The sequence below is a fragment of the Notolabrus celidotus genome, chromosome 11 (genome assembly GCF_009762535.1).
Source record: "Notolabrus celidotus isolate fNotCel1 chromosome 11, fNotCel1.pri, whole genome shotgun sequence".
Lineage (NCBI taxonomy): Eukaryota > Metazoa > Chordata > Actinopteri > Labriformes > Labridae > Notolabrus > Notolabrus celidotus.
The window spans coordinates 10,966,155-10,991,473 of NC_048282.1; the positions used below are offsets into that span (position 1 = coordinate 10,966,155).

Here is a 25,319-nt window from a genome sequence, read left to right on the forward strand (position 1 = left end):
GTCAGAGATGTTACAACTCAAAAATATGATTCATTTACGGGTGTTGTTTTGATTCTGTGTTTTCTTTTTATAGAACTCCAAAACCAACATCAATTTTTCTGGAGCCATCTCTGTCAGAGAATCAACGCTTATTTTCTCACAAATTGGAATTCAAAGCCAAATGTAGATTAGATTAGATAACATAAGGCTTTAATACTCCTACAGCAGGAAATTTGCAGTGTTAACAGCAGTTAAGAATAAGAAAAGCAGGCCGCACACAGATCATTAAAAAGGGCCCTGCCCTTCCACGTAGGCACATGGAAGGGCAGGGAGCTCCCAAAATAGAGCCACACCACCAAAATATAATGCATCATAATGCATTCAAATATAACATTTATTCTTGTTGAACCTGACTGAAATGTATAGTTGTCACAGGAAAATTAGGACAGCTGATATTTAACAATACAATCAAAGAAGCCCGTAAATATATGGAAGTCCAAATGGCAACTATATCATTTGAGGTTCTACAGGTATCTCAAGTTAATTTGTTTTGTGTTCAAATAAATTTACAAGACAAAATGAAATGTGAATATCTCCAAATGTCAATTGGTAGGGGTTGAAAGAGTTTACTATAAGCTAAGAAACATGAAAAAAACATGTAGCGTGAGCCTGTAACTCTTTCAGAAACCTGGTTGTAGATATTTTTGCTTTTCCAGTAACCCTTCCTGAACAAACTGACAAGTGTGAATAAAAAATAAAAATCTCAGGGAGCTAAAGAGACTAACGATGGATACTTTCCTCCTCTTCTTTATGATCACAGCAGCATAGTGAGAGCAGGAGCCGCCTCAGCAGGTGTTGAAATAATTATTGTCTGAGTTTGCCTCGCAGAACAGAGAGACAAGCACCATTTCAAAGCAGATCTTCCCACACATCCAAAGCTGTCTTATTTATATATTTTGTCAGTCTCATTTAACTGACGTGAGGATAGAGATGCAAAAATCTGAACAAAAAAAAAATAGTGGTGTGCATAGCTACGCATGGGTTGCTGCAATATCTTTAATGTCCTGTTTTTAAGGTAGCTGTAGTTTGAGCTGTGATATTAACAGAAGGCAAAAAAGAAAGTGTGTGAATTTCTGATGAAGCAGCAGTGATTATTTTTCTAGCTGGCAAACCTAGACTTTATGTAAAAGTTGTCCTTGGTTTCTAAGGCAAAGTCAGTTCAAAATTCTCTCAAACCTCTGTTCTCTCTAATGTCCAGCAGGGAGTGACTTCACTGGATGTAGTCTTTGTCAATACAGAGTGATGTTCATATTGATGGTGTCATTTTTGTCCCATATGGGGTCAAAATAGGTGTGTCACTCTCTATTAATAGTACCTCAGTAGTCTTGAGTATTATTGACAAATCAGGTATCAGCAGGCTTTGGTGTCTGCAGGAAAGCAGTCTGTATGGAGAGCAAAAGCAGGAGGAACACAATCCACTGTAGTAACATCCCATCATCAGTAATCTTACGACCAAAACAGATATCTGCATGCAAGAACAACTGTAGATTAAATTTAAACTTGAGCAAGAAATCTGAGTGACCCTTCTTGGAGAAAGTAAATTAGCGTTTACATTTCCTGGCGTCCTGGAATGCATCAAAAAAGAGCAATCTGCAAACAGAAAAGATGTCTACACAGAGAAGCCTGACACTGTCCCAGAGGCAGATTTTAGCCTATGGCTTCTGAGGTTGCATTCCTATCAATTGTTGGGAGCTGTTATATAAACATGTAACATGCCAGTGTCAACAACGGCAGAACAATATAAAGTCCCTTGTATCGAGTAGCAACTACTGCTGATCAATTTTAGAAAAATAACTGCTTTCATCTGTAAGGTCTCAATCAACCAGGAAAGAAATAAGACAAAGATAATCTACAATGAATACAAACGCAGCAGGCAGCGGGAGGCAGAGGGAGCCAAGTGTTACAAGAGAGAGAAATCAAACGTTATTATCCCTGAGGGAGAATTTGTCTTGGGCACAGTTTACAGACTGATGCTTCAGAAACAAACATCCAAAGAACAAACAGTGAGGATCAAACTGGGCCAACAACTGGAGGAAACAGCTGGAAGAGCAGAGCAGCCTGGAGGATGAGACTCTGTAAACCACGAGCTCCACCAGAGGTCAGAGGTCAGGACCAGGAGGGAAGAGCAGGAGCTCAAACTCCAGCAGCTGGAGCATCTTTGTAAAGACAGATCCTTCAGTCAGGAGGTGGAGGTGCGGAAAATCCAACAACAGACCTCAAGCTACATGCTCAAACCTCAGATTAATTATTGATTTACTAGCCCTCAAACTCCAGGTGTGAGTCCAGGTTAACTTTCTGTTGTTCGTTATGTTGTTTTGTTTTAGCTGGCGCTGTATCCTCCGTGCTCAAGGACAGCTTGGAATATTTCAGATGCATTTATTCAAAGAAATTTAGAGCTGTCAAAATAGGGCTTTATCTACCTTAGAAAAGTACAGTTGCTTCTTTAGAAATTCATTTTATCTTTGTGTCACATCTGCTGCTTGACTGAACATTTTATGCGGACTGTAACAGAAAAACAGAACACACTGAGCGACAATGTTTACAGAGAAAAGAAACAAAGAGAGTGTGAGAAACGTCTGTGTGGCAGCAAAAGAAAAAAAAAAAAAACAGTATAAAAAAGTTAAATTGAAATATCTCCTTGGTTGAAATCAGTTGAGAAGTTGAAGCAAATAAACATTTAGCTAATATTTATAAGAAGACAAGCCATGCTGTTCATTAGATCAACCTAAATGACATATCAGTTCATTTTAATCCCAGATAATTACCTGACTGTGTCAAATATTTGATCCTCATTGATCAAAACCAAGCGAGCCGGATGCGACCCTGGTGGTGAAGCTTTCAGCGGTGTGTCTGCCCCCGGTGGCAGGCTGCAGTATAGGTCAAAAAATCCGTCTCCCCCAGTCGAACTTTAAAAAATAAATACACATGGTACGAATGTTTTTCAGATCCATATGCTGTGGTGATATGTAGTTAGTGTTTGACTGTTTTGTGTCCAAGTCCTCTTTTTCCTGAAAAGTTTATTTTTCGTTAGTTATTAGAGTTTAAAAAAAGGAGTTTTACTTCCGAGTTTCCTTTGATTCACAGCCGCCGTAGAGGAAAACTTCAAAGGACACACAGTGTCTTGGGATGTTACGCTGTAGGGCGGCGCTCGTTACAGTGGCTTCACAGGAGCTAGCTGCACAACGGCGGCGCCCAGGAGCAGGATTTTTTGCTTCAGAACCGTACAACGTCAAGAGACGAAGCAACGCTGTCCATTTTATTTACAGTCTGTGGTCAAAACCCTTGACCTTATTTGAATATGGACAGCTCGCTGCTGTGATCCACTCATTGTAAGAGCCAAAGCCAAAATGCCACCTCGATGGGCGCCAACATAACGTGCTGGTGGAACCTAGGACTGACGGCACACCTCCACCACTTGTAGCGTGACAGAAATACTTGGAGCGTATTGTCACTTTAAATTATCAGGGGTTTCGTTTTAAATCGGACGCCAGACTGTCCACCACGTCCGTCTTTGGAAAAGAAAGTAGGTCAGGGACAGTCAGAAAATAGACCACAAATCACGCTACAAAAGTCCATCTAAGGGAAGGGAAGGGGAAGGGAAGGGAAGGGAGGAGTTTCCAAAGACACAGAAGGCTGCTTTCCTCTCAGCCCGCTCCAGCTGATTTTGCCCACTTCCTTATTTCTTTCTTTTTTTAGTCACACTTCTTCCACAGGCTTCCATCTTCCTTCTCTGCCAAAACCGGTCTCCTCTTTGTCCTGCTTCTTCTTCCACACAGGCCACAGGTGTGTATAATCATCTGATCACCTCTTTCCTCTCCTCTGCTAAGCCACACCCACTCAGAAAACCAGCACTCCTCTGCTGCTGAGAAAGGGAGCACCCAGCCCCCTCCCCAGCTGACTGCCACTGTCTCACCAAAACAAACATTTAACTCATCAATAAAACGTCAGAGCTCCCTTGGGTCTTACAGTCCACAGCATCACAGATTCTTGTTTGGGTTTGAAGAATTGACTGTATAATTAATGGACGTAGTATCTGTGACAAGCTAGTGTGAGGTAAAGAGGTGGGCTTTAAGCCTCCTTGCCAACAGCTACATTGTTCCCGCCTGTCAATCAAGTCCTTCATGTCATGGGCGGAACTCGTAATCTTAATACCTTCTGAACTGTTGCATTATAAAAAAACTCACACCCTGTACAATGTGTGCCGATAGAGAAATTAGCTATTCAGACCCAAGCTGTCTTTGCCCTATTCTACTCTGATAATTCGGTAATGAACGCTGCAGGAGCCTCACTCGTCAACAGAGCTTGAGACAACCTGATCACACGTCATATCAAAATAATCCACAGAAAGTAGTCCATCTTATTCCCCCTCTGCCTGTTGACACTGTGGTGAAAACATTGTGGTCTCAGGCTGGTCTTGAGAGTGGTGAAATAATGGCAGTTCACGGGCACAGATGTGAGAGCAGCCTGAGAAGCTACTGGACCCCAACCATCCCTGATAGTCCGGTTTCTGATATGCATAACCACCCATTCTAGATACACTATCCTTTACTTAGTGGTGCTTTTCTGTATTGAATTGTTAGGTTTATTTAACGTCTTCCCCTATGTTGTGTTTGAATAGACAAGCTTTTATTTAAACCTTCTTTTCCTTCTCATTTGTAAGGTCAGTATTTATACTGTTCAAATGTATTTAACCTCTCTGCTTTGATGACCTCCGTTTAGCTAAAGGGTGCAGATTCATTTATTTCGTGTAACTTTTCTTTACTAACTTGTTTCCAACATTCAAAACCTGATCTGCTTCTTGACTGAATGTTTGATTTGTCCTGACAAAAGCCTTTCCTGCTCATCTATGACAACATTAGTGCGTAATGTGTATACATACATACATACATACATACATACAGGAAGCTCCTGTAGTCATTTCTGTACCAGCCAGCTGTTGACAGTCCAGTCCAGCTTTTAAGGCGTCTTTATCTACAGTAGTGTGTTTCTGAGAAGAATGGATTATATGAGGACAGGGAATAATTACAAGGGATTTGAATCCAATCCTTATGGATCCAGAGCTTCAGAGGATTGTTGGCCTCCACACACACCAGGACGAGGAAAAAACAAATTAACTTGTCATCAAGTCTTTATAAATCGAAAAGCAAGCTATACACAACCTGACATGTATTCTAAAGTGATAGATCAGGGTTTCTGAATTGAGGTTGTATGAAGGAATAGTAAGGGTATTATTCACAGGAGATGCTGGTCAGCTCGCCCCCTTTGTTGAGAAACACATTTTCTTATATTTGTACTTCCAATTGCTGCTTCAGACAAACACCTTTAAGTCCTTTAAGGATCAAATGATGACTGTTGAAGTAGATCTAAAAGTGGAGATACAGAGGGTAAATAAACACTGATCAGTTGTGTGTTGAAGAATCTGCATCATGATTTTTTTATTTCAGCAAATTTAAGACCCTGAAGTTTTGAGTAAATCACAAGAAAATCGTTTTCTTTTCCAGGCTCATACCCATAAAATAAACCAGAGTGAAGCCTCTGTGTAACTTACTGTCTACTGTTGAACTGAGACCTACTTAAAATAGATGAATGGACACTACTCTGGGGGATGTAAGACCTAGAAATTATGGCATTTACTTTCCTGATGTAAACATTGCACAGAAAAGGAAGTCTTCCCTAAGTCTTCCCTAATCCTAGCTGCCATAGATTTTCTGTGCTATGCCGTTAAAGATGTGTGTGAAGCTTCAGAGTGTTCAGATTTATCTTTTCTGCACCATCCATATTTGAAGCATTGTCTGCTCTCAGGTCTATGTTTTGGTTTAAACTCACTGACCAATGATATATTAAGTAAGCTCACCATGTTGGATTTGAAACATAAAACGTATTAATGAGGTAAAATAAAAACACAGGAAAGAGTTCATGCTCAACACGAGTCCCCGCTGGCCCACAGAAACAGTCAAATTTATTTCCTCTCTTTGCTTTTAGAGGTTACAGAGAGTTCATTTGCTTAATGTTAACAACAGGTTGATTCCTGCCTGGTTTTTCCCTGAATAAATTACTGACAGTGCTGCCATGATGACTCTGATATGTAAAGCAGACCCCAGATATCATAGAGGATACTTTTTCAGCACTGTATCACCTCTTTTAAGATTTTCAGAATGTGTCTGTCTAAGGAAGCGACAGTACGGTTAAGGCTAAGGAAAAGTCATAAAATTACACACATCTAACACACCGACAACACATTCAAATCAGTGTGAGGAGTTTTAACTGATGTTGAAATATTCTCTCTCTTATACTGAAGCCTCTTCATGACCCTAGAGGGTAAAATGAGGATATCAGACTCAAGATTGGTTATTTCTTTATGATGAATTTTAACGCCTGCCACTACGAGAACAGAGTTGATATTCATCCCTCACCGTGAAGTCTCAGTTTAGAGCTCTGCTGGTAAAGTTTGGCAGTGAGAAGTAGGTGGTTTTTCCTATAGATTATTTTCTTTCAACATAATTCTTTGTCATCAGGGCCTACAGATGAGGATTAGGGACCCCTAAATAAATATTTTTTTTATGTGCAAAAAACAAATCAAAATTCAGATTAAAGTCATAATTATGAGCTTTAACTCAGAATTCTGTGTTAGCAAGTCATAATTCTTAGATTAAAGTCATAATTCTTAGATTAAAGTCATAATTCTTAGATTAAAGTCATAATTGTGATATTAAAGTCATGTTTCTGAAAGAAAAGTCAGAATTCTGAATTTAATCCCATAATTGAAATAAAAAAGTACACCCCTAAAGACTTCTGTTACTTCCCCACCCTCCAAAAAAAATGTTTCCCAGTGGCCCTAATTCTCTTCCATACATGGCTGATACTGGAGCAGGATTATCAAACAGTTGTACGTGTCCTATTGAAGTATTGTTTCAGACAGAGAAACTCTACAATCAGGGCTTTGCTAGCTAAAAGAGCTAAATGTGTACGTCTGCTCACCTTATGTAAGCTAACTAATGGTTACTAAGGATTACAAAGTTTAGACGTTCTTACGTTACAGTAGCTACAAATTAATACGGATGGTACTCATGGGAAATGTAGTCTTCATCCTAGGAAAAGCTACAGATTTCATCTAAAGGTCAACAGAATCAATACAGGAACATTTAGTGTTATTACTTATGGACAGAGAAAAATATGAATTAAGTAAAGGGAACGACCAAACGTAGATTTGATACTTTTCATTATATTTTATTTAAAAAGTGCCAGTGTAAAATGTACCACAAGATGAACCACCTACTCCCAGGAGGCTGCAACATTCCTGCTCTGAAGGTGAAAATCAATTCAAATGATTCTAGCTTTTAATAATCTGTCAAGTATAAGCATCAAGACAAACAATAATTATCACTACCGGGGCGTAAAGGTGGGTTTTTTATGCGAAAACACTTTTGCAGAATATCTTACATTAAAAAACTGAAGAAAATGTACCATGAACATTCAATCTGTGATCATATAACACTGATTTAAACTCTCAGTTACTCACTGACAAGTACAAGCCAACACTGATGCAAAACACACAAAGTGTTTGATTTCACAAATGCATAATTTCATTGAAATAAATACATTTTATAATACAACATATCTGTATTTGTGTACATACATTTTTGAACATGTTTATTTGTGATCCCAACCTTCAAACTTTTAATATGACCACGAAAGTTTGATTCTTATTCCCTTAATTGCTGTGTGACTCAAGTGTGACTCATTCATGATATTATGACCCATCATGAAAATTACAACTTTATTGTAATGATATGTGCCCCTCTTGTTTGCATAACAATGGTCTCTAAAATGTTTGTACACACAGCAGCAGCAGCACTGAGCACACATTACTGTATGTACCATTATTGTCGACTTTACATAGTCATCCAATGATTACTATAAGAGCGTGTTAAGGTGCCTGTGTCAGCGCAGTTTAATTTATTTACACACATTACAATGCTGCAAAGACTCTGGAGATCAGGGATAATACTTTTAAGATAACTTGTTTGGCTGATTTATATGAGATACAAGGTTTATGAAGTTCTCCTCTGCACGTGACTTTGTTCTGAGGTTAAGTGTTGGTTTAAATCCCATTTGTGGTAGTCAAAGTGCTGATTTTGATCGTGTAAGATTGTAAATTAACAACACTGATAAACTTCAGTCCAAAGAGATGCCTGAAAAAAGTTTGACAGTAAGATGGTGAAAAAGTGGGAATGAAAAGACTCACATTTGCAAACTTACGTCAAACTTGCGTGGCACAAAAATCACGAAAAAAGTAACCTTTCTGCTTCGGACATGAAAAAAACATGAATTTGACTTTAACATTTCTCCTCTACGGTTCATCACAGACACCTTCAAATATGACAAATATGGAAGCTTATTACTGCCAATAGAAAAAAAATGAAATAAGCTCTAATGTAAAAACAACGCAACCTTGTGAGATAAAGTCATGATTACATTTTGAGATGAAAATGTCTAGTAGGCCATGACTATTTGCTGGAAGTGTCCCCTCACTCTGTACTCCCTACATCAGCTGTCCTTAATAATAAAGGCAAAATGCACCCAAAAAAACAACAATTGAAACATATCTACATGCATGGAATAGTATTATCTCAGAATGAGAATTTTATTCTCATGGATTAAACTTCTCATCTGTTTAAAGCCCTTTTAAAAAGTTTAATTTTTAAGTCTTATTTTCATGATTTCAACTTTCAACTCATTATGATTTCTTTTTTTTGTTATAATACACACTCTTATAATATCTACTTTTTAACATTTACTGATGCTTTTAATCTTTAAATAATTTTTTTTTTCTCAAAAGTTTGACATTTTTTATCTTAATTTTTTATTTTTTCCTCCTAATAATGACTTTTATGATTTTGACTTTTTGTCCTCAAGCTGACTTTTTTCTCATAACTTTGACTTTGTATCTCATAATTATGACTTACAATCTCTAGAATGACAACCTTGTCTTATGTCTAGGCTAGGTCTTATCTTATTTTTTATTCATTGACAGAAATGGGCTTCCATACATAAATAAATATTGCGTCTCAGGGATTCGGGCTGAACATAAACCGGGGTGTAAACAATGTAATCTTTCGTGGGTTTTGTGCTGGTCTCTTTTCTTTGATGACCTCACGTCACTTCAAGTGATGTTAAAGACAAACACAGGCATTTTATGGCTCGTTCAATCAGTGCCAAAATGATGTTAAGACCTGTCTTCAGGTGAGAATGTTCCATCAGCAAGTATCTGTGCCAGTTTGAAGCGGGTAGAGTCTTTGCTCTTTTTCGTGGAGAGAATTATAATGACTTGAAAATGTTAATAAATTCAGATCTCAGAGAAACAAAACAAAGTGAGAAGTTGCAGTGTGCAATTTAAAGTGGTTCACACATAAACTTTAACAACTACTGGATCTGAAATGATGATGCATTCTTTATGATCCCGTCACAGAGATGAAGGATGCTGGCCTTCATGGTGTCCAACATGAGGAGGTAGCTGCAGATTTCACAGGTCATGTGAGCTCACATTAGCTTTCTAACATCACGTGTTCGTGGTGTCACCAACCTCACACAGTTCAAGGTTGTTTTCTGATTTCATCTTAATGTCTGTAGCTCCTGACGCCAGATCACATGCAGAAATGGAGCTCAAAGTTAAGTCCAGAACACAGAAGTGTCTGGAACTTCAGTGACTGATGGTTCAACATGCTGCTCGGTCATTGGCTGAGAGTCAGAGGGAGCTGCCATACCAGTAGCGTGTTTTCAGCAGCGTCTGAGCCCATTACAGTGGAAGTCTGTCCGATCCGTCTGTACCCTTTGCCCCCGGAGAAGATGGCCATCGAGGTGACTTTACTCCGCTTGGTCTCCCCCTCCTTACCCAAATCCACAGGCCTCCCCCTCACCCACACATCCGGGTCCTCGCTCACCTCATAGATGGAGCCGTCCTCCGGGCTGTGCTCCAGGGAGTCTGTGGGGGCCCTGAGGCTCCCCTGCTCGGGCTGCGCTGTCAGCAGCTTCCCCGGCAGCTGGCAGGTGGAGTAAAGGCGGTACTGTAGCAGGAGACGCTTCGGCCTCTCTTCCCCCGGTGGAGGAGACTCTGAGTCCTGAGGTGAGCCACTACGCTCCACCCTGTGCCCTCCATCCTCTCCTCCAATATCACTTTTACTGCCCCGCCCTTGTCTAGGAGAGGACTCCTCGCTGCCGTTCAGCATGGAGTCCCGTCTGAGCAGGTCGGAGGCCAGGCTGCTGGAGGTGGAGACCAGGAAGTCCACGGGACCACAGTGAGCGTTTAGAGACGTCGTCCCTTTACCTGATGGAACAGTGAGGTCTGGGTGAGTCCACGAGGGAACAGATTAAACATATTATTATGACAATATCAGGTCTGTGAAAATGCTGTTAGAGCCACAGCTGCAACAAAGCTTACAGATCTGAAAGAAAGACTCCTGAAAAGAAAATGGCAAAACCCTCGGCCGATTCAGATTTCAGATTTTTTCAAGTCCTGACCTGATGATCCAAATTTGGCTGATTCAGATTTTTGTATTGTATGAACTTTAATTGAGAGAAAAATCAAACATTTTCTGTATTTTTTAAAATTAATTAAATTAAATTAATATAATTTATTATTGGTTTTTTTTTCAATGAAGATTCCTTTTATGTAAAAGAAACAACAAAACAACTTATTGACAGAAAAATCAAACATTCTCTTTAACTATTTGTTTTATTATTAATATTATTATTATTATTATTATTATCATTGTTATTATTATTATTATCATTATTATCATTATTATTAATTTTATTTCTTTATTACATTTTTATAAAACATCCTTTCATGTAAAAAAAAAAAAAATACTTTTCATTGTAATTTTATAAAATAAGTAAGTAATATTCTTCTTCTTCTTCTTCTTCTTCTTCTTCTTATTATTATTATTATTATTATTTCAATTAATTTTATCATTTTAAAAATTAATTTTATGTATAAAAATACATGGACGTCTCTGGTATATCTTGTGTATTTTTAAGCCATAATTTACGGTGGAAGTGTCTTTATTCATGCAAAGCAAAACCAAAAAAATCTACTGATTTATTTATAAATGCATTTCTTTTTTAAGTTCACACTCTATAAAGATTTATACGGCCTTTATAATTCTCTTAGGACTGCACAGAGTTTTTATCATGTTTTAAAGCGATTAATTATCCATACACATAAATCTGTAATACTTCCTGCAGAGGATTGCGTCTCACGCCAGGTCAAACTTTTTAATCTCACACTCACGTGCTGAGGTTTTATCATTTAATCATGCAACTGTTACCGAAGAATAAAACATTAAATATTATCTAAACATACTGCAGCACTGGAGGAGAGACGGCTGTCCTCAGGTTCAGAGTGTTTCAGCAGATCAGCACATTCTATTTAACAACCTCGAAATGCTCTTAGCTTGTCCTACTGTAGGTCAAAGCTGCTGATGGACACCTCACGTCCGTAACAGTACTGCTGTCTTGTGTTCTTGTGTGTGTGTCCTGTTAGTGTTTATGTCACTGTGAGCTTGGCATGAAACATGCGGCACAGGATGAGGAGCAGCTGGTCGTCTTTCACGGACGAACAGGCTGAAGAATAGCTGATTCCGGTCACCAGCTGGTCCATCGTTGCACCTCTAGTCCTGTATCAAACCACGATATCCAGGGATGGTTTTGTTTGTTAAATTGAAAGGTTTGCCATAAATGTGCCATGGTTACAACTTCCTTTCTTATTTTGCCAGTTTTAATTCAAGCGACAAATTTCATTCACGTTTATGATCGACTTCCGTACACGAAAAGCCAGATTCGTCCTCCTCTACTCCTGCACTGTGTTTGTATCAGGCAAAAGGCGAACATGAAAGCTCACAGGTTCATTCCATTCAGCGTGAGAGAGTGTGATTGAAACACCTCGGGGAGGAGAAGAGGAACAACCTCCTCTTCCAATCAGACTGATCTAACAGCCGAACATGTGGGATGTTTGTGGAGTTTGCACATCTGTCTGTTTGCTGTGAGTGCGTCTTCACTTCGGAATGACAAATCTGAGAAGTTGTCATGAAAACAATCCAACAAAAACATCTTTACAAGATTCAAACCTTTCTTTAAACATATTTTTCACAGAACTGACCTGTGATCTTTGGGATTCCCTCCAGAGTGGGCACTGGGAAGGTGAGGATGACTCCCTTGCTGGTCCCGACCCACAGGAGACCCTGACAGATCAGCAGGCTGGAGACGCTAACTTGACCTGCAGCACAAAGAGACATTCAGCCATTAACGTGACTTATATTTGTGTCTGATGGGATGGTGAGCAGGTCCTGCAGGAGGAGGGTCGTGTGTGCACTGATCTTGGTGCAGAGTCATTCACAGTTTTGCAGTTACTGAAAGCTTTGCATGCAGAAAAGTGACATTTTCCCCACTGATGGCAGCACGTTCAGCACTGCAACACTCTGCTCTTCAGATGCTTTGATTCTACTTTGTCTAACGACTGCTGTTTGATTCTTTAATCGTTGCACAGATGGCGAGTTTCACGCTCCATTTTCTTTTACCTGGTGCAATGAGGATACAGATTTTTTTTTTTCTGTGCAGCCTGGCTTGGATTTTATTTTTGCACATAATTTATTTTTAGCTGTCATCATCACATAAAGACAGAAATAAAAAAAAACACATCTAGTGTACTCTAATAAATAATGAAGAGGCTTTTTCGTTTTGAAGCTCCTGTAAGGAACTTTTAGTTTGTATTGATTTTGGCACCCCCTATGGTGAAAGAAGTTCCTCTTTACTCTTAAGAAAGCACTGTTTTCTGATATAAAAAAATAATATTCTGCTTCTGTGAACAAACATTGAAGTTGTATTGAATCTCAGTTGTTTGAAATGTAAACAGAGCTGTTTCAGTAACCCAGTCTGACAGCAGCCCTGCAGTAGAGGTTAAAGCATTACAATTAACCGTATAGAAATAGTCTTCTAGATGATATCTTGTTTGCTTTTTGAAGTCACAGAGAAGCATCAGAATAATTCAATCTGATTCATAACCATTGTATAATAAATGGACGTAGTATTCATGACGTCACCCATCTGTTTCTGAATCGCTGTTTTGAAGCACATCGTCGACGGGTGCCATATTGGAAATGCTGAACTCAACCTAACTGCTGTCGAGCTAGCGTGAGGTTAGTAGGCGGGACTTTAGCCTCCTCGCCAACAGCTACAGTGTTCTTGCCTGTCAGTCAAGTCAGCTGTGCCTCTCATAATGGAAAACTTGTGATCTTAATATCTTCGAAACTACCGCGTTATGAAAAAATTCACACACACCCCCGTACAGTGTGTGCTGATCGAGAAATGAGCTATTCAGACTGAAGTCACTTTTTGTACCAGGCTGTAAACATGTTTATTTCTGCTGTAAAGATCGGCTTGTTGAATGGGTGTGTAAGTGGTTTCCGGTACTTCTGGAGCCAGACTCAAGTGGACACTTGATGAACTGCAGTTTTTAACACTTCCGCATCGGCTTCGATTCTTGCGGCTGGAGGTTGCTGCTCGTTCATAACCATATAAAAACATTGTAGCTTTAAATTTGATGTTAGTTTTGCCAACTGCAAAAAAGCTGGCTGTGATTTGAGCATTGCTGCTGACAACAGCCTGACTGATACAGTCCAGATATAACAGCTGTGAAGCAATGAGGAGGACTCTTATTGTGCAAGTTGTGCATCACTTTCTACCAAAAGTAGGACCTTTAAAACATGGGGCTGTTTAAGTCTGAATATGTAAACAAACATGATTATGTGGTCTCATATTACATGCAGCTATCAGTGTGGTGTCATTTAATGCATGTTTCAATGTGAACCACCCGGTTAGTGGTGTTACGCCCAGCAGAGATGCGCAGGCAGGTCTCTGCGATGGCTCTTCTTTTGGGGGGAGCAATACACAATGGCCCCACCTTTGGATACGAAGCCGACAGACTGGTGGAAGTCGATGCAGAAAGATTTCCCAGACTGGCTATCTCAGCATACCTGCAATGTTGGTTTTCTGCATTTGTTTTCTGCTGCAGGATTGATAGATACCCAGTTGCACACCTAACTGACCCCTGACCTTGTGGACATTATTTTTCTCAGTGAGTACAAGTTCGCATAAAACTTGACACTGAATCTGAAATCTCTTGTTGCAGCAGGATCACATTTATTAGTTAGAGCCTCCCTCAGTATTACTATACGTCTGCGGAGGTACATTTTATGAGCCTGCAATTTGATATTCAGCGCATTTTGTACACCTCTGCATGTTCTGTAGCTTTGCAATACTGTCAGCTATATGCTAACATGCATATGTTGCTGTGGGAGATATATGTTTGTCATTAGAAAAATGTAACAAGTAAGAGATAACTGAATGTTTGCATTTCCAAAGACTGATTGCAGAGAACGCTTGTTATTTGCATCCCTTATTGTGATTTATAAATCTGAGAGGGCAAGGCAAGGCAACTTTATTTGTATAGCGCATTTCATACATGAGGGCAACTCAATGTGCAAGGGGGAATCATGCAGCTCATTTGCAGAGTCTCAAAAATAAAAAATGCACGCTGGTTGAATAAACATTTTTGTCTTTTGCATATCTTTCAATGATCTGTGGCCAGAGTCAGGGCCCCATGCAGAGTGCACAGACTGCTGCAGAGCTGCACCACCCACTGAATAAGACTTTATTACAACCAGAGATCAGATAGTTATTTCAGTCTTGGAAATTTTAGTGAGCATTAGAGGACATGTTGTGTTTCTGCTGAAGGTTTCTGCATAAGATCCTGAAGTCTTGCAAAACCAGTAGAATCTGCCATCATGTGTAAATGAGAATGAGGTGGGAACTACTGCACCTGCACCTTTGTAACTTCTGTGACTCAATGAAAAGACTGACTTAACATTCACTGGCTCCTGTGTTCAGAGTGGATTGATCATATTAAAACAAACCCACAGCAGGTCAGAGAAAAGTCCGGTCTGAGGCTGAGCTCATAAAGGCTTCTAAGATAATGCACCTCTTTCACTGTTGACGTTTTTACAGACTGTTTGCCCGAGCACAGCCATGAATCATGTCACAGTCTGTGACGAAGAAGGACATGAAGCAGCACTCTGTTTGATCATCATGTTCTGTCTGGCCTACCTGTTGTCAGGTGGGCGGTGCGTGTGGAGATGTTGACCTCCTGCAGTGGTTCCAGGGTCTCTGTGTGGAACAGGTGGATGGAAGAGCCCCGACTGAAGGCCATCCAGACCCCTCCTCCGGAGCGCACCATGTGGCTGACGCTGCAGCCAGGATCAGGGTGGGCTTCAAAACTCTGGAGGGATATAGAGAGTGAGCAAGAGGGTGAGGGTCTGCAGGTGTCAGCAGCAGGTACGGGTTAAACATTAATGCATCAAATGTGAGAGTCATATGGTCACTATCTGCAAAACGTTTTTTATTTCTGTGCACTTTTGAGTATTTCTTTGAGAAGAAGTTTTCACAGACACAAAATCCTCTCAGACAAAAAAAAACAGTTCCATGCTCAGCAGGTTTTGTTTTTGTTTTCTACAAACCTCTCCAACTTTGCATATTTTTATTTGCCGTTCTCCACATTCCTGCTCTGGAAACTTTGAATTTTCACTCACACTTGCTCAACATGACATAAACAATGCAAACAGCCTCCTTAAAATGCAACGCTCCTGTCAGTGCAGAGGAGAACATGAGGGAGAGGGGGAGGAGAAGATCCAACCAACACAAAACCAGTGAACTCATTTGAAGTAAATCTTTGTGACTGACATGTTCTTTAAAGCTATGTTTCTATGATAAAACTCAACACTGTTTGACTCTTCAGGTCCCTGTATTGTTGAGGTAAACAAACAACAGTTTTATGATTTTTAAACGACTCTAAATGCAGACAAAACACATGATACTACAGAAATCACAGGCTAGCTCAGGTTTTTAGATACTGTAATTTCCCTCTCTGCTTCACTGAACTCACATCTTAACTTCAGCAGTTTATGATTATTTCTACGGTGTCATTGTCGTCCTTGACCATGCAAATAATGGTAGACAACAATGAAAAGAGAGGAGATGAGAAGAGATAAGAATAGAAGAGATGAGAAATAATGAGATAAGAAGAGAAGACATTAGAGATGAGAACAGATGAGAAGAAATTAGATGAAAGATGAAATGAGAATAGAAGAGATAAAATGAGTAGAGATGAGAAGAGAATAGAACAGAAAAGAAGAGATTGGGATAGAAGAGATGAGAGATGATGAGAAGAGATCGGAAGAGATACATGATAAGAGATGATATAAAATGAGTAGATGAGAAGAAATGAGAAGAGATGAAAGATGACAAAAGATGAGAATAGAAGAGATGAATAAAGAGATGATGAAATAAGAGATGAGAAGAAATGAGATGAGAAAAGATGAGAAGAGAAGAGATGAGAAGAAATTAGATGAGAAAAGATGAGATGAATAAAGAGATGAATAAAAAGATGAGACAAGAAGCGATTAGAATACATGGAATGAGGACAGATGCGAATGGATGAGAAGAGATGAGAATAGAATTTAAGAAAGGAGATGAAAAGAAATGATAATAAAATAGAAGAGGGGAGATGACGGGAGATGATAAGAAATTAGAATAGAAGAGAAGAAATTAAATAGAAGAGATGAGATGAGATGAGAATAGAAGCAATTAGGAGAGATGAGATGCGCTGAAGAGAGTTGAGGTGCCACACGAGATGCACTGAGATGAGATTTTTTGTTGTCATTGTTCAAAACATGTCATGAAACTTAGGTGCACTAAGTTAGCAAAGTTACCATATTAAAATACATTTATTTTTAATTTGACCATTTTCTTTTTGAAGGAGATCTTGAGTTTGAACTTCCTCCTTTAAAGCCTGTTTTCTTTCTTTAAAGCTGCGAAACATTCACAGCTTGGTGGACTAAACATAGCTGAGTTTGGGAAACATGTCCTGCTGTGAGTGAGGGATCATGCACTGTGAGAAAAGCATCGTTGTATAAATGTTGTGTTGTTCGCCTCTTTCCTTCCCGGTAGTTCCTGTTATCCAGCCTGAATCCAGTTCTCTGCTTGGGGACCTAGTCCTACTCAGTTTTTATCAAACCTCCAGTTTGTGTTAAAAACTTCTGAGACTAGATGACCTGATCTGATGTTTTTGTTTTGATCAACCCATTCTCAAGATTTTAATCTGATGTTATTAATCTGAAGTCCTAACTAAAAAACATTTAAAGTGTCATGTTTGTTCCTCCTTTGAGATGAAACGACTTTGCTGCTCCACTTCTTTCTCCATCCTTAATAACAAAAGATGAGTCACTCTCTTTACTGTCCTATTTATCAGAGACAATGAGGGAATAATCTGAACACAGACACTTCCCTGTCTGTGTTCAGCTCATTCATTAGTATGAAAAACAACAATCCCATCAGCTGACACCGAGGCTCTCCATGGTGTCAGACCTGAGAGAGTTGAAGAGACTCTGAGAGGAGAGAGAGAGAAGACTCGAGCTGCGCTGAGTGGGAAAAGTTGATACTGAGCATGTTAGTATGAAGATAACATGCAGACACATGAGGAACAGAGCAAAGAGGTTCCAAAATGTCAGCACCAAATGAATAATTCTTGTTTCTTCATTTCACATAAAGTGTTCAGAGCCGTGCAGAAGTATCCACACTTCCTGACTCCTGCGTAGACCGGTCAGACCTAACTGAACTGAGATGGTCTACGTAGGATTCTCAGTTGAAACCAAATATTTTTATTTGGATGTTGAGAGTCCAACTCGTTTGAATCTGGTTTGATGAAGAGTGTGTTGCGTCTGTTTAGTGTGTTCAATGATTTAAAATGTGTTGTGTTGTGTTTTATCTGCATTCTTGCAAAAACAGGTCAGAGATTAACTTCTTCCTCTTCTCCCTCGTCTTCTCTCCCTCAGTTGTGAGGGTTCTCCTCTCCAGCTCCGTCTTTTAAAGAGTGTCGGAAATGTTCCCCTACAAACTCAGAGTTTTACTAAACGTCAAACTTTAATGCTCTCTCACTCTTACATTGTCTTTCTACCCGCCAAACTCACATGGACAGCTCTGCTCCAAACTCAAATGGAGCAACTGTTTCTTTCAGATCGAACGTTTTAAAACTCTCGGCTGGATTCCAAGCAAATCTGAATTAAATATGTATTTCCTAAAAGTGCAGCATGTTTGTGAGACTTGCTGCATTAATATTTCATGTAGGATTATATTAAATGTCCAATAATATCTTTACAGGATGCAATAAATCTAAAAAGGTCAAGGAACTCATAAGATATGCACAGCTCCACTCTAATGTGCCTCCTACAAATGATACCAGTCTCTTTCTCATAATGTTTGTATTATAGGATGTGTGTGTTGGTGTGTGTGTGTGGGCATTGAGGGGATGTTATTTTTGCTCTAAAACAGGCACAGCAGAATTGGTTTTTCTATTTGCAATAAAATAAAAGCAATCTAAGCTGAACATGGTGGGAAAATAATGACCTCAGACGTGAGGAGAAAAGTCAGCGCAGGTCTAACAAGCTTCAAAGGAAACTCACCAAGTCTGAGGTGTTTTCATCCTCTCTGTTCCTCTTTCATTTTAAGGGCACATTCATATTTCAACAGATTCACACAGTCTTATTGTAGCAGAAAGGTCACAGACTCACACATACACCAGCAAAGAGAACAAAATAACACATTCCTCAATTAAACTTCCCATTCATTCCCGCAGAGAGCGAGCTGCAGACTTCTGTGAGGAGGAGCAGAGGAAGAGGAGTCACAGCGCCTCTGGCAGCCTGTTAGCTCCCGACACACTCATCTGTCAGTCAAGCTCACACACAACAAGTGTCTGAGTCCCCGCGGACTCGCTTCTTCTATACACAGCTCACACCTGACGCCTCACACGGTCTATCAGAGTCAGAGCGGCGCAAGGAATTACAGCTGACAGCCTGAGATGGCTGGCTGTGGGAAGGTGAGCTTAAAGAATTGAAGACAACATGAGAAAGAAGCTGATTAGTGCAGACACAAGGATGTCAAATATTAAACTTAAAGTCATTTAAATATGTTGAATTATTGTGCAGCTTTTGTTAGAAACTAGGACAGCAGCTGTGAGCTTCAGGAACATGGAGCTGAATGTTAATTTGATTCCAAACCAGCACAGAGAAGGACGTGGGATTTCCTCTCTGCAGTGTTGTTTAATTACAAGTAAAATAGATGTATGTTCTGCAGAGATATCAGCTTAATAAATGCAAGCACGGGCTGATCATAGTCACAGCTAGGGATGGGTACCGAATTCGGTATTTTTATAGGTACCGACTGAATTCCGTCGGTACTACCGAGTACCGACTCACGTAAAATGAAACGGTACCATGTGTCGGTACCTGAACGCATCCCTGTGACTGTGAGGGAGAGGAAGAGTAGGTGATTTTCCATACTCTCGCCCTGTAATAAAGTCAGAGACTGACCGGGGTGACGTCTCTGCTCTCTGCATCTGCGCGGGAGCGCGCTAAACGGAGCCTGCAGCTGATGGTCGCGCGCACTCACTGCGAGGCAGAACTCCAGGAGGATTAAGTTTATTTTCTACAGTCTATGGTTGAGACTGACTCTCTTGCTCCGACTACCTGCCCTGTTTATAACCGTTCCTGTGTGCGTGAATGCCCAACAAGTAAAGTTATAAAGAGACGGAGAACTGACTTTTTCCCGTCCGCAGACATTCACGTGTGTTCATTGATAAACTCCCGAAAGAGCAATTAGACGCCACAAGCACGTGTCAGCTAATATATCTAATCACCTATATAATCCTGTTTCTGTTCATTTCATGTTAAATTAAATAAATATGTTAAATTAAACTAATTTTTTTTTAATAACATTTATTACCATATAAACACACAAAAGTACCGAAAATTGGTACCATTGAGTACCAGTACCGATTCCCAGGTACCGGGTATCGGTTCAAATGTGAAAGGTACCCATCCCTAGTCACAGCAGGACGGCAAAGTGTCAGACACCTGTTCTCATTTGGTCGGACGAGATCAGATTAAAGCTCTAAAGAGTAGTATCAAACTGAGAGAACAAAGGATGATCAATTCAAGTTAAAAATCCAGTTTGTGTTCAAAACCTTTGAGATAACTTTGATCATGAACGGTTTAATGTTAGCATGACGATGCTTCATCAAACCAGGAACAACATCCGCATAAAAAATGGCCAAAGAGGATGTTTGGTGGTCTGCTGAGGACATGAGCAGGCTGCAGAGAAGGTGACATGCTGCAGTCTGCCCTCTCTACACGACCTGTACGCCTCCACGACCCCTGATGCGTGCAGGTCAGATTGTGTCCGACCCCCTCACCTCGGACACACACTGTTTGAGACCCTCACCTCACCTCAGACGGGAGGTGGAGGTCCATCAGGACGAAGAGGCTACAGCCAGAGTCATCAATAATGTCACACCACTCCGCCCTCTGTGACACAGTTGCCCTCCTAACCTCGACACTTTATATTACAGCCCTGCAATGTTGCATATATCTTCTTTAAATGTTTAAGTACATTACACATTACTCATAAAGTAAATTGTGCACATTGCTAGTCAAACTTTACGCCTCTTACCAAACACAAAAACAAATTCATTTAAATGTAATCCTACTTTTCAATAAACTTGATTCTGAGTTCGAGCGAGGGCACTAAGGAAGTCTCTAGAGGATCAGGTCTAAAGGGAGTTGACATGCGAGTAGGACGGTGACCTCTTCAAAAAGCGCACAGCGATGCTTTAACTTCATGTCTTCTCTCTAACTGGCAGAGTTGACTGTGTCTCTGCTGAAAATACTCCCACGCTTTGGAGTCAGAAGTTTGTAGGCAAGCTTTTCTTCTCTCTCTCTCTCTTTTCCCTGCAGTTCGTTCTCCAGGGGAATCCTTGTTTCCACTGAGAGCAGCTGCTGCAGCTTAACAACGCCGGTTATGCAAATGGAGGAGTGTGTGTATGTGTGTGCTTCATGTGTGGATTACATCGACATTTCTCCTCACTACTGGTCTGAGTTAAAGCTACCGTAAGCGACTTTTGGTTTGCATTGACTCTTTTAGGTGTGTGGGCAAATAGTGTTTCCTCATGTAGCAACATGCTGTAGCTCACATTGATGGACACCTACCCTGCAGCAGTTGTGATATACACACAAAATTAATACTATTTAGAAATAATCAATCATGTTTTTAATGATCTTGTTTGTTTTTGTAGGTCACATAGAGGCTTCAGCATTAATTTAAAGCTCGGGTTGGTAGTCAGATTTAGATACACTTTTTGTTATACTGGTTAAAATGATCTTTATGTCCTGATAGTAATCAATGCATAATGTGTTCTTAAAAAAAGAGAGAAAAAAAGCTGCTATCTACAGCCGGAGTAAACCTGGGAAAACTCCAACCAATCACCGTTTTTTGGAGCCAAAATTTTAAACCAATCAAACCCCGTCCTGCCATTCTGCCTGCCTCCTGCGCGTACATTTCCCCGGCGTTCACTCACCGTCCCCTGCCTTTGCTTCCCCTGACTCTATTTACTGCCCCTCTCGCTCCACCTCGGGCCTGTCCCCTCTGACCCGATGAGGTGCTTTGCTCAAGACTGTAGTCCGGAACCGAGTCTAAAAAGCTCTCACCACGGGGGCTCTGACAAGCAAAAGAATTAATAACATTTAGTAGGTCCTTCAGAAATTTACATTGTAGCGTCGGTCCGGACGCTGTTGGGATGACGGGGCGGTTCGTGAACACGTTGAGCTTTAATAACCGGTCACCGTCGGCCGTGATCACGCCAACCAACAAAGCAACAATCAATGTTTGAATGAATGAAGAACTTCTCCTCTTGCCTATCCTCTCTCCAGCTCGCACACTCTACACCTCTCCTGATGCCTTCACTGACTGTCAACACTGTAGGAATTAAGAACATCTACACTGAACACGTTTAACTTACAGTAGAGTTGTTACAGTATTATATGTGTTATAACTTTTCTCCTGATATCGTGTCACTGGTACAACTGGATAATGCAAGCATGACAGATGTGAGTACTAACAATAGACATGTTTGTTTGTGTTTTTAACTTTCACTATGATAACGTTTTGGTGAGGACCGGTTTTGAATCAGTCACGATCATATGGTCGAGAATCAGCGGCGCTCATGCATGTGAGCGGCATTTTGGAGGAGCTTCGAGGGGAGGGGGGAGGTGTTAGACAAAGTCCTGAAGACATGCTACATTCAAATTCATGCTAGTTTTCCGAGACTACCAACCCTAACTTTAAGTCAGTTTTATGACCCATTAAAATCTCCTCAGTGGAGCTTTAAGTGAATCAGAGTTCAGATACATTATACATACATTATAGTTTGAGAGGCGATTTAAATTGCAGTCTGTGGTAAAACATGTCGACTAACAACTCGGGATGTATGATATATGATGTTAGCAAATTGGCAGTCTGTGCCGATAGAGAAATTTGCTCTTCAGACCAAAGACGTTTTTTGAACCAGGCTCTAGACATGTTTAATATTGCTGCAAATGTCGTCTTTTTTGAATGGATGTGTATGTAGTTTCCAGTATTTCTGCAGCCAGCCTCAAGTGGACGCTCAATGAACTGCAGTTTATAACACTTCCGCATGGGCTACATATTTTGAGACCAGAGGTTGCAGATTGGTTACAGCATACTGCAGAAACAGCCTTACTTGGCACTATGGATGACACGTTTGACAAGCAGAAAGAGCTCCTCTGTTAAAGGACTAAATCAACAAAAAAATGAGAGGTGTCACTTTGTCCTCAGCAGGCGCCTCAATCATTGAAAACCCCAAGTTTCTCCCAGGAGCTTCAACAAACGTAACACCTGATGTTTGTGAATGTGCATACCTGTGTGTGCAGGCTGGATCCCTGTACCACTGACACTTGGTTTGCAGAGGTGGCCCACACGGCGTCCTCCAGCGTCAGCAAACAGCAGACCGGCTCAGAGCCAAGACACACCAGCCTGCACGAGTCCACATCCCACAGTCTCTCTGCGAGGAGGAACAGTCCTGGGTTTAGCACCTTTTATAACACTGTTTACAACAGTCACTTCACTCTGTGACATTTAGACTCACCTCCAGCCTTCCTGTGGTACACGCCCACTTTGCCGTTGGCCAGGCCAGCGAAGAGGAAAGAGAGCGAGTGTTTGAGGCAGAGGATGGGACAGCTGTCAGGGTTCACTAAGGTCAGCAGGCACTGCACAGCTGTGTCTACACTGCTGTACACATGGATGCTGCGAAGACAAGGAGACACATCACAAGGCATGTTAGATACACACATCATGTTTGTGTTTTTTTTATCATGGGCCCTATTTTGGAATATTTTGGGAAGAATGCAGACCTCCAGTCAACATTTAGCTTTCATTGATCTCTGCAAGCACAAAAGTTCAGCTTGAAATCTTTTCTTAGTCAGGATACTTCTCAACTTCACGCAACTTCCTTCCAAGTCTTAGTGGGAACCCGATGCAATAAAGAGTTTGCTGGTTCTCTTAGGAGCTTTGTCAATGTCACATGATAGCCTATGGACCTGAGGTTGGGGTCGAAATGACTAATAGGTACAAAAAGTTTGGGAATTGCTTTAGTCGGAAAAAGTGAAGTCGGGCTGTGAAGACTGCAGCCGATTTCTTGGAGGATAATGTGCCGGATCAAAGTTCTTGTTTTATGACTGACAGGCTCAGACTGTCTGACAGCATCACAGAAAGGATCCCAACAGGGACAGAGCTTTTTGTCAAATAGTATCAATTTACTGCACATGACTGACTGGACCAGATATAAAAATCCATATTAAATCCACACAAAGTTTAATGTTGCAGACTGAGTTTCTGACCTGCCGTCCTGCAGACCCACACAGATGATATTCCCGATCTTTGCAGCAGTCTGGGTCTTCTCAGCCTCCCTCTCCTCGATGCATGCACTTGGCTCCCTCACATACTCCAGACAGAGGACCGGGGCCCTCAGAGGGACGGTCTTCACTAGGCGAGGAGCAGCTCGGTTCAGGGAGAAGATCTCCACCTCTCCGCTGTGGTTTGAGCTGCTTCCTCCACCAGCGACCTTGAGTGAAAAGAGGAGACTAATCTTACCTCAGGGCAAATTAACAAAAGTAAGAAACAAAAAATGAATGGAAGATGGATAAATCAGATCAAATAGGTCTGTGTAACATTCTGCTGTTAGCAGTCCTGCAGCCGTACTCACCCACAGGTAACCCTGAGGTAAAGACGTGCTGGCGGTGCAGAAACCAAGCAGGCTGGACTGAGATGGGCTGTGGAGAGCCGCCTCCAGCTACACAAACAGACAGAGACAAGTTAGATTTACCACAGGACTACAAATATATAAAGGAGAAGCTCACTTTAAAGACATACAACAGGGGACATAAAATATACTCTGTAAAGAGAGGTTTAAAATGATACAAATATGACAAAAAAAAATAAAAATAACAATAATATTACCAAAAACAAACGGGAAAAAAAGAGTTAAAAATAAAGTGGTTTAAAATTGTAGGGAGTTAGTAGTGATACTCTCTCATTTGAAATGTAAAGGCATCAAAATTTAAAAAATTTAAAAAATAAAACTACTACCGTGATTCATGACCAAAATGTATCTATTTATAAATGGAATAGTCAATTAATACTTTTATATTCTTACGTATTGGGTTTATTACTGCACTATTTTTTCGTTATCTATTAGCTACAGTTATGTTCTGAAACGGCTAATTTGCTAATATTTAAAACAGAAATTTTAATTCCGGCTGGCTGACTTGTTTAGAGGTACTAAAAATTTCAGAGAGAAATAAATCGAAAGTGAGCAAACCTAATTTATCATGACTAAACACGGGATCGTAGAGTCTATGGATAAACAACACTAACGGTTTAACTAAATGTGGCTAATGTTAGCAAAGCTAGCAGCACTAGCCTTTGGTCTACCCCTGCAAGTCAACGTCCATAGGCCTGTGATTGTAACGCATCAACCCAGTCAAGTTAACCAGACAAGGCCTTCGTACAACTTCATCTCCATTTTATGAAATAAAATACGCCAAACTGCACCGAGCTTTGAGATTTAATCTGTCATCTGTATTATTCAGGACCAGGTAGATAGTAGCCGCGCAACGTATGCCTCCATTTCAGGCCTACAGTATTAAAATATGAATAACTTGTTAAACTGACCATTCATTCTGGTGTTGACTAACGAGAGATGTTTCATTGTGTAATCAACTAAACGCTCACATCGCTCGGTAACAACAACAACAACAACAACA

The 25,319-nt window shown here is 40.5% G+C and overlaps 1 protein-coding gene across 2 annotated transcripts in view; it reads right to left on the reverse strand.

The window, feature by feature from the left end:
- Positions 1-7,250: 7,250 nt before the first annotated feature.
- arhgef10lb (Rho guanine nucleotide exchange factor (GEF) 10-like b) overlaps positions 7,251-25,319 on the reverse strand; it is a 54,574-nt gene continuing 36,505 nt past the window's right edge. The window contains exons 22-28 of one of the 2 annotated variants that reach the window (XM_034694774.1): positions 24,260-24,346; positions 23,895-24,118; positions 23,144-23,301; positions 22,917-23,059; positions 15,199-15,370; positions 12,197-12,313; positions 7,251-10,363 (exon numbers count right to left, since the gene is read on the reverse strand). In XM_034694774.1, the coding sequence (XP_034550665.1) occupies positions 9,771-10,363; positions 12,197-12,313; positions 15,199-15,370; positions 22,917-23,059; positions 23,144-23,301; positions 23,895-24,118; positions 24,260-24,346 (1,494 nt within the window). In that variant the 3' untranslated portion in view covers positions 7,251-9,770. The remainder of the gene's footprint in view (positions 10,364-12,196; positions 12,314-15,198; positions 15,371-22,916; positions 23,060-23,143; positions 23,302-23,894; positions 24,119-24,259; positions 24,347-25,319) is intronic. The other variant, XM_034694775.1, reaches the window with a different exon arrangement.